The sequence below is a fragment of the Vicugna pacos genome, chromosome 15 (assembly GCF_048564905.1).
Source record: "Vicugna pacos chromosome 15, VicPac4, whole genome shotgun sequence".
In the NCBI taxonomy this organism is placed as follows: domain Eukaryota; kingdom Metazoa; phylum Chordata; class Mammalia; order Artiodactyla; family Camelidae; genus Vicugna; species Vicugna pacos.
Genome location: NC_133001.1, coordinates 49,998,921 through 50,009,291, shown reverse-complemented (window position 1 = coordinate 50,009,291; position 10,371 = coordinate 49,998,921). Strand labels below are relative to the sequence as shown.

The 10,371-nt window shown below is 33.9% G+C and overlaps 1 protein-coding gene across 1 annotated transcript; it reads right to left on the bottom strand.

Annotated features, from left to right (window-relative positions):
- Positions 1 to 1,771: 1,771 nt before the first annotated feature.
- On the bottom strand, positions 1,772 to 9,723 carry RAD51AP2 (RAD51 associated protein 2). The gene is given in 3 exon segments (XM_072938293.1): positions 1,772 to 2,158; positions 6,029 to 6,112; positions 6,462 to 9,723. Coding segments are annotated over 3 exon segments (3,504 nt in total). The 3' UTR covers positions 1,772 to 2,000.
- Positions 9,724 to 10,371: the final 648 nt, after the last annotated feature.

The following is a 10,371-nucleotide window of genomic DNA, read 5'->3' as shown; positions in this document are numbered from 1 at the left end:
TTGGGGATCTGTAATCTCATCAAATATTTTTTATGAGAAAAGCTCTGCAGATCAAAGTAGTAACGGGGCAATAGTATGGAAAACCACTATAGCAGTATACTATGTGCCAGGAGTTTAAACTTATCCCATAGTCAGTTAAGAGTGTGAAAGAACCAGTAGTGGTTTTAAGTTTATATATCATTTATTAGAGAAAGATTAAAGGCATATATAAAAGCCTCCTAAAATTAGGAATAAGATTGGAAGCACAAGAATTTGCTCTAGAGAAAATGATATGAGAACAGAATTTAATATTGATACATAGCAACAGAAAAATAGGGAAAAAGATCAAGGTTTGTGAAGGCAAACCTTGATTGTGATGAGGTCTACTTTGTATGAAGATATAAAAAAATGCAACATGAGACTTACAATAATAATAAAAAGAAGGAAGAGGAAGATGAGGACCCTTGCAGAAAAAAGCTGAGGGAGTATCTTCATGAGACTCAAAGGACTAGACATACTCTTGGAAGATAATCTAATTCGGAATACAGAAAAAAACTCCAGGAAAAGTCAAACATTCTAAATACTTATTAATTATTGAATAGTTACTATGTATCAGTAAACTGTTATTCATTATTGATTAGTTTCTATCAGAGCTATTATAAATACATCACATGTATTAGCTCATTTAATCATCATAGTGATGCTGCAGATAATATTATCCTCTTTTTAGAAATGAGGATTTGCCCAAGGTCATAAAGCTATAAAGAATTCAAAAAGAAATAGCTATTATGAGCAGGTGTAGAAATTTATTCACTCATACACTCTAATAAAATTGTATGTATGGGTACTTACAAGGGGTAGGTACTATTCTAGGCACTGGGGATATATTAGTGGGGGGAGGAGAAAGAAACCTGCCTTCAAGAGTCTTGCATTCTAACAAGGTAAAAATTAAATAGGGTGTGAAAAGGTGATGAGTTCTGTAGGGGAAAACAAGAAATTGGAGCAGGATATGGAAGTTGGAAAGTACACGGTAGGGGAAGGAAATTAATAGAGTTGAATCTGAAATGGTTTTTAGCGTGTCTGAGAACCCTGGCTTGTAATGGGATAATTTAATCAAGTCACATTTATTTTGTGAATTGATATATTAGTCTTCCTTCTGTCATTGTATGCTTTCTCACATCTCACATTCATGTTTTCTTAATGCTTCCTTCTTTCCTTACTTTTTTGCTAAGTAGCCCACTTTATTGTTATTTCTCTGCCAAGTATTTTGAAATGTATTTCTCTACTGATGGTTACCTTTAAATTATGTGTATCTTATATTTCTCTACCAACCTCAAGCATGGAAAGTAAGCTCCACACAGCAAGGCCTCATACATGTCTTCTTATGTATTCTATTATTGAGCCTAACACAGTAACAGAAATGTCAAAATATTTTTAAGAGTGAATAAATTAATAGTAGGTATTAACTACATGATCACAATTCTGCTCTGGGGCCAAAGATAGACTCTAGAGAGGGAAACAAAAATTAGAAAGTGAATGCAAAGAAAAATGAAAAAAAAAAAAACTGCTACAGAGGACAGTGCCTCTATCCTAATCCTGATAATAAATGATCTTGAGAAATTTACCTATACTATTTTTTTCACTTGAAAAATAGGGAGAGTGTATGAAACAGTGGTTCATCACCTTCTTATGAGTCACAGATCCTTTAGAGAAAACTATAAACACTATCAACATTCTCCATAAAAGCTTTATATACATATATCATGAAAAATAATAACTTGACATGTTTTATAAGATTATGAAAAGACTTTAATGTGTACACTGTTAATATGATATGAAAATACTAATGAAATATTTCATAACATTTAAAGGTAATTAAATAATTTACACATACATACACACACACACACAAAACCCTCCCCATATTTTATAATAAAGAAAGCCCAAAACTCTCAAGCTGGAAGAAAGCATTTATCCAAAGAAAGAAACAAAAAATTTACAGATTAAAACGTTTTGAAATATTAAAGTCCAGTATCTTCTTTTAAGTTCTCGTAACATATTTATTTCAGATAGGGATGAAGTTGTTTAAGCTTAGCTTTTCTTGACAAACCAATTCTGATTGGTCGACTGCATGTCTTAAGAGGTAGTACTCTTGAAATTCCGTATGAAAAATTACTACCTAAAAATATAAGATGATAAAAGTATATAAGGAAATAAAAATCACTCATAGTTTCTATGCTTAAAATTTTTTACTAACTCCTAATCATGATCCTAGCAACATTTACTGAGTCATTGAGCTAAGTGCTTTGACTGCATTAGTTTACTTAATCCTATCTCTATTTTTGAAATGTGGAAAACTCAGCACAAAAAGGTTAAGCAACTTGCTCAACATTAAATAGCAGCTAAATAAAATTAGCATTCCAGTCAGGCAGTCTGACTTAATAACAACAACAACAATAGCAAAAACTACACAGGTTTTAAAGTTAACTTGATGTAGTGACTATAAAGATTATGTTTTTGTTTCTATTAGACGTTACTAAGCTGTATTGTTAATGACTGCATTGGCTTCTAATAGATTATTATCACTAATAGAGCACAAATGTATTTGATCTGTTATCTATCAATGGAGGGCTTTGAGTTTGAAGTTTCTATCTAACATCACATTAACATTTTCTAAAAAGTTCAAAACATTTCCTGGAGGTATACCTGTTAACTAATCAAACAGCTAGGATCAACTACTCCTGATGACATAACACAAAACCCCTAAGTAAGTACTTCAAAAAAAACAGTAGGTAGGGTATATATGTAAAGCTAAAAATGTATCAAGCTTTAATAAATTAGTAAGACCTTAATAAAATAGCATGTTATACTAAAATCAGTGTAATCAACATAACATTAAATACAATAAAAGGTAAACAGCATGATTTCTACTAACTTGAATCAAACTGAGTCTGTATATCTCTATAAAAAATAATGCAATAAAATACAAAATTTAGCTACATGTAAATAGGGGAAAAACACAAAAATAGCTACAAGTCAGTTTATGATACTTTATTCAACATTAAAATTATAAATTTAATTATAAAAATAAGAGGAAAAATATCTTGCTAGATTTTTTAATTTTTTTACATAAAAAGGGATTGTCTAACTAAACTAAAATTGTTGAATCATATACTAATAAATTTGATAATTAGAGAATTGGCTATAAATTAGATAATTTCAGCAGTTTATGCTAAGTATACTTCTTCACCATGAAGTTATTATTTCAGAACAAAGCCATGATTAGTCTATTTGATTACTTTTTCAAAGTATGGCTTTCCTCTTTCATATTCTAATATGACAGATACTTCTGATAATTTTGCAAAGGGTGGGAAATCACTGAACCACTTTGTATTAACAGCAGGCCTTTTGCAAGGCACTTGACCTTAAACAGTCATTAAATTGTGGTTTTAAGGATATGCTTCTTTGTCTCCTTGGATTTTCCATCTTTTCATTAAATAAATTATGATCCCTTTTATTATTGCTATATTAATTTACTGCTTTGTATTGGTTAATAATTCTACACATTCAAGCATAATACCAGAAATTGTTCATTTTAGAAATCAATGTAAAGAAAAAAAGTCATAAAGTTTATCAGTGGTCTTTTAGAAATAATACTAATTCAAATATTTTCTAAATCCTTGCAACTCAAAGTTGCAGCTCAATTCAAAGACAAGCAGCATCTCCATTTGCTAGAAATTTGTTATGAATGCAGAATCTTAGAGCCTACTGCACAACGAAATCAGAATCATTTCACAAGACACCCAGATGATCTGTATATCAACTGAAATAAAAATGCACAGTGTGAAGGCTGTAAGTTTTATTTGAGGACTTACTGAGAACCATAGCCCAAGATACAGCCTCTCAGATAGCTCTGAGGAACTGCTCTGAAGAGGTACGGAAGAAGGTCAGCATATATGTGATTTTGGAGGAGAACATGCAGTCAAACACACATCTCAATAGAAGGTTACTGCTAGTCAGGAAGAACAGGTATCTTAGTTAATTATTTTAGTGTTTTCAAAATGTGGGGAGATGCAAGAAATTGGGTTCATACAATTTTTCTCCTGAAAATATCTAGCCATCTAAAGGCCTGTTCTGCCAGTTTTCCCAGAGCACAGAATGCTGATCTCTGCACTGAATGCTTTTCAGGGTATGTTAAATGTCAGAAAGTCAGTGGCTAGCAACTCAGTCCTTGTAGAGTCAGATTATTAGCGACATTCTTTGGCTGGCACATACATACATTAAAGTTAGACAAGTATTTGTGCTAAGTGATATATAACGCTCCTGGCACACTAGCTGGCTGGCATACAGCACACTCAAAATAATTTCAAACTATGTTCTTGCCTTCTCCACATCAGAGAAGGGAGAGAGAGAGGGAGATAGGCTGCACTGGAGATATTTGTAGGAGACACTATTGGAGGCATCATGATGACAAGTGGGTAGGTATCATAAACATTTCAACACAATCAGGAGTTTTCCAATACCTTTAAAAAATCACACCGCATAAGCAGGCACCCACTCTGTCTCGGCAGAGTTAGTCCATTCTTATCCCCACTTTCCAGCATCTCCCAACTTTTCCTTCACATGGATTTTAACAAGCCTCAGGAAGATCATTCCATTTTTATGCACTTTGAAATTGAATTCAAGACTACTCTCCTAACATAGTATTAAATAATTCTGGCTGACCTAACATACTATTTTTCATAGTTCATGCAGAGGAGGCACTTTTCCTTGTGAAAGCACAATAGAGTTTTATGGGTTCAGATATTTCCAACAAATGTAACATTTCTTTTCCAGTTTGGGCACACACTTTAATCTGCCTCAAATATCCATTTCATTATCACAATTATCATCATGATAACAATATGGGTTTGTGCTCCTTAACCTTCCTCTATTCTATCACAAAATATGTTCCTAAACCCAGTTTCTTCCTTTCTTCCTGTCCTAGAAGAAACAACCCTTATTCTTTTTCAGCTCATTCTACCACCCTGCTTATTGTCTCATAGAGTATTGTTCCTTCAATTATTCCCTTTATTCAGGGGAAAAGAAATTACCCATGCGCCTTTTATCTTCCAAGGACTTGGATTAATTGTTCACAAATTTCATTGTAAGCTAAGAAAAGAGGAAATTATGCAGTTCTGAAGTGACTGAATAAAAGTACCAGGGACAGCATTCTACTGATAAGGAGCCAGGAGAAAGGCTTTGAGAAAGGATGCATGACTGAAGGTATTTTGGTAAATATATTTCACCTACATCATTATTCTTTCTAGATTCAGTCTTATTGTGTAATACCAGCAATTTCTGACCAAACAAAAAAGTAGTCATTTAGAAAATAGTTCCCTAAATTCAATCCCACCCCCATCTGACCCTCATTGGTACCGCAAGTTACACTAGGTGTTAGACTTAGTGTTTTATTCTGATGTCATAGTCCCCTTAGGCAAAATATAAGGTTAGTTGTTTAACTTTTCTTTAGTTTGATTTTTTATAGTAATGAAAAGTTTAAATGCGGAAGTCTTAAACCATGTTATATCTAAATGATGCTAATTTTTTTCAAAATTACTACATAAAATGTCCATATAAAGAGCCCCATAGCATTTAAAGGATAGAAAACACTGGTAAGAAAATTTATAATTGGGAGTAACATCTCATCGATGTAAATCCAACTTAAATAAGTGCTTTTTCTGTTTTTGTCAATTAATGTTACATACAGTAGATGTATATAGGACATATATAACAGCTATCTTATCACATAGTTATTGCAATGCATCACCACAAATATTTCAACAGTTTTATAGAATATATTTCCCAGTAACATTCTAAATGGCATTTTAATTTTTGGCCAATTTTTAACTATTGTAATTTGCATCAGTAAATTATTAATGTTTTCAAACGTATTCAGTTTTTCTATTTATTTTTAACAAGCTGAGTATATTTTCCTTATGTTAAAAATATAAGAATGCAATAATAACCTTAGAAAGTATTACGGAAAATAACCAAAAAACAATCTTACCTCGCTTCAGTAAGTAATTAAATTCTTCCTCCTTAAATTCATCAGAGAAAAAAGCCGGTCTTTTAGATGAACATTTTTCACAATCTGAAAATAAAGATCAATATGTTATAGCAAAAAGTAACTTTTATATAAAATGTTAATACTCTAAACAAATTGCTTTTTCAGAAATATTTCCTCCCATTGGCTCCTAATATTTAGATAAATAAAGCAGGACTTTTCAAAGCTCTTTTTAAAAATTTCAGCACTTGTTACCTTCAACTTCAGTATATTATTTAATGTTTTAACAGCCCTTTATAGAAAAATATTATGCATCAGTAAGCATTACCTTAACATTTTATCTTTTTGTTTCCCAAAATTATATATTTGGCCTACAGAGGAAAAAAAGCAGCATTTTTTTTAATCTCAAAAAAAAATATTAAAACGAATTTCATACCTTCCTTGGAAGTAGAAGAGAGTAATTCTTCTGATGCTCTTTGACACCAGAATTTATTAGGAACTTCCTGTTCTCCATTTTTGAGTACCGTTTTCCATTTAAATAAACTTTGGTGTTTTTTATGCATATTAGGACCTGCTATAGTATCACAGAGCAAAGGAGATGAACTTATTTTGTTTTCTGTACCCATTTTCAAATCTTTTTTAATCTCCATTTTTATCTTCTCAACATCATTATTTTCTCCAAAGTAATTTTCTTGGCCACTGTTGGTTTCCACAGGGCTTAGAATTTCATTTTCCTTACTAATTTCATGGAACATATGAAGTTCTTTAAGTACTAAATCAAATTTACTCTTCATCTCAAAATTGTTTGCTATTGTCGGAGTTTCTGTTGACAAACACTTGGCAGTTAAGTCCTGAAAACATTCATTGTTCCCTACACTCAAATGAGTTTCAAATAGATGATTAACACATTCTGTAGCATCATTCTTTGGATGAAAATGCTTTGAATTAACTAACTCACTTTTTTGCAAAATACTCTCATATTCATTTCTGTCAGCTACATTATTTTGATTAACATATTTAGTTTCTTCCACATCAACTTTCTTACTCATTATTGAAACTGGTAGCACAGCAAACATGCCATCCATTGAATAAAAACTATTCTTCTCTTCCTTTTCTATCTTAATATCTTCATGCACTCGGCAACTGTCTGTTAAACTTTGTGCTGTGACTTTTACTTCCTCCTTCAAAATTAAGTCATGTTTTTTTCCTTCAGTTTCACTTATCAAGTTCCCAAAACTTAGCACCTGAGTTATAGTTGTGGGATTGGTTTGTTCACTATATTTTGTGTCTTGGCTTGCCAGTGTAGCCTGTTGCCTAATATTGAAAAAATCTTCAAGTACGCATTTAAAATGGTATCTACTGATCTTACTATGCTTTTGTTTTCCTGTAGTATCTAAATCTTGGTTCTGTGCATTCATTCCATAAATGTTTTTATTAATACATTTCTGGTTGTTCTGTATGAGTTGAGAACCAGACTTAACATGTGTTTTAACAGTTTTAGGACTACAGTGAACCCAATTTTCCACATTCATGAGTTGTTCAGGACAACTCTTATTCTTGTAACTAATTTCTTTTGTCAAAAACATTTCATCCATGTCATCAAAGTCCATTAAAAGAGGAATTTTTTCATATGTTTCAAAAATTGGAAAATGTGTATTTTTAGTTGTCATACTAAAGGAATTGATAAGTTTTTCCTCAGACTCTTCAAAAACTTTTTCAGTTTTAAATAGTCTTCTTTTCTCTAACATAGGTTCTATATTATCTTCTAATAGTCTTGAAAAAGTTAAAATTCTGACTGGATATACAGTATGATTTTCCACTGTAACATTTTTTGGATAATTCAAATATATTATCCACTTGGAAATGCATTCCTCTTCTAATTTAGAATCATTTTCAATTCGGGTTAAACAGTCAAAGTGATTAAGAAGTAAAGCTATGCTAGTTTTCAAAATAATATTTTGAGGGTCTGAAACACTGGTTTGTAAATTTATGCTTAAAATATCATTTTTTCTATTGACAGTCATATTCTCAGTTATTAGATTTTGAATATCAATTTGCTTTTTACACTTCAAAGTTTCATACCAGGTTAAAATTCTATTATCTTTTTGATTTCCTGAAATACTTTTATAGAAATAAAAAATTTCTGTGATGAAACTTTCAAAAGTATTGCTAAAATGAAAGTTGTTTTGTGTAGTATAATAGCTCAACTCTAGCATATTACCATTTTCTCCTTTACCTTTTAACCAAAAAAATTTTATTGAAGCTTTCTGACTACCCAGTGTTCCCACCATGAGAAGCTTTGATTGCCCTTCATGTGCATTCATGGCTTTCATATTGCGATCTTCTTTGCTTAAAAGACCTATTTCTAATAATTGTTGCAAATTCAATTTTTCTTCAGATTTTTTCATATTTTCACATTCAGTTTCATAATTACCCATAATCCAACAATTTTCCCCACTTTTTCTCAAAATATGTAGAATATTACAGTCTCTGCTTTGTGGTTTTTCCAGTTTGGTACATATGTAACTGTCCAAGCATGTTTCAGCTTCTTCCCAATTTGCATGTTCTAGTTTTATAGTGAAATTCTTTGCAGTGACTCTTACATCAGACTTGACACTACAGTGGTTATAGTGGTGTAAACTGATCAAGTCTTTTTTTCTCACACAAATACTTCGGTTGCTGAGTGACTGGTGTTTTTCACAACATTCAGAAAAAATATTTTCTGCATCCACAATAGTATCATCCTGTAACTTTTGCTTCTTTACATCAGGTCTGTTTTGGGACCAGTAAATGTTTGTGAAATCCCTAACATATGCCTTATTTTTGTCATTCTTGTTCTTTGCTATTTCCTTTAAATAGACAGGGGACATTTTGCTGTTTAAACCAGCTGGAAACTCAGGGATACTCATTGTGCAGCTATCTCTAAAATAGCTGGGTTTAGCAATTTCCATGCTGGGCTGGTTTTGAGATTTTGACATTTTTGGTGTAGATGCTGAAATGCTATTTTCTTTTTCATCTGATGGCATACCACTGTCAGCTTCACCTCTGTTCTTAATATCATGAAATGTTGATTTGGTTTCCTTGTAACAGGTAACATCTAAAAATTGATTTTTTGTCTGTTTTATGTGATCATTGTCTTTCTGACCATTGTCTCTCCCCCGGACTAAATATTCTTTTCCGTCCTCGCCTTTAACTCCATGTACATCGTGTAAGAAGGCGTTGGGCAGCTGACCAGCCTCTGCTTCAGGTCTACCGCTGCAATGCACACCGAAAACCTCTCTGTCACACAGTCCTGGCTCACAAGACCTTCTGGAAGCCCTCAAACCAGAATCAAAATTTTGTGAGGGGAGAGACCGCAAATAACTATTCGTCTCAAACTTCTTATTTTGGCATCCCAGATTACATGTTTTCTTCCCATTGACTGATTTCTCCACACACGAGTCTGTGGAGTTTTCAAAAATCTCCTCATACGGAACAAGGAGCGCCTTGAAGGGTCTGGGCGACAACTCCCAGAATTTTTCCACCTCAGACAAGTGAGGCACCAAAGGCAGCCTCCACCCCGCCTCAGGGACACCGCCGGGCTCCTCAAGACGGAGCCGCTTACTGGGAAGTGGAGAATCAGTGTCGTCAGGAGGAGGTAAAGCGGAGGAAAGCTCCCTGAGCTCGGCAAGCCACCGAGCGCCGTGCGTGAGCGACATGACTGCAAACCGAGCGAATCTGTCGGAGAATCCGGCTGGCTCCAGTCTCTTAAACCGGCGCGAGGCGGCTCCGCCCCACCCACCCCGCAAGCCTGCCTCGGTCACGCCCCTGACACGCCCCCTGAGGTCTGGCCTCGGCCCCAATCTCAGGGTCAACCGACAGCGGCCACGCCCCAGTCACGCCCCTACTGCTCAGGCATAGGCCACGCCCCATCCTACCCGCTGTGGTAAGCCCGGGTCGTCTTCCTCAGAGCACCGAGAGCCTGGGGCCGTTACGTTGTCTATTTTTAGCGCCCTTTACAATTGCCACGACTGTAGTTTGTCTATACTTTTTATACCCTCTGGTAGAATTCAACAGAAAAGTCAGAATCTTTTTAAAATTTGTGAACGGGAACAACTTTATTTTTTGAATTCTAAAATTCTGTGTTTTCTTCACAAGCGACTTCTCCACAGTTCCTCTTGAGCGTCTCATATAGTTCTGTAAACACTAAACCAAATCTCTCTTGTGTCTGGAAAAACTTTTTTAAATGCTATTAATTATCCCAGTGACGTTTAAAATTTCCTCTTCTCTCATGAAGTGCATTTGGGGAGAAGGCGGCATTGGTACTTAATAATCTGAATATTTCAGGAAAAAGTGTGTGGAAATTA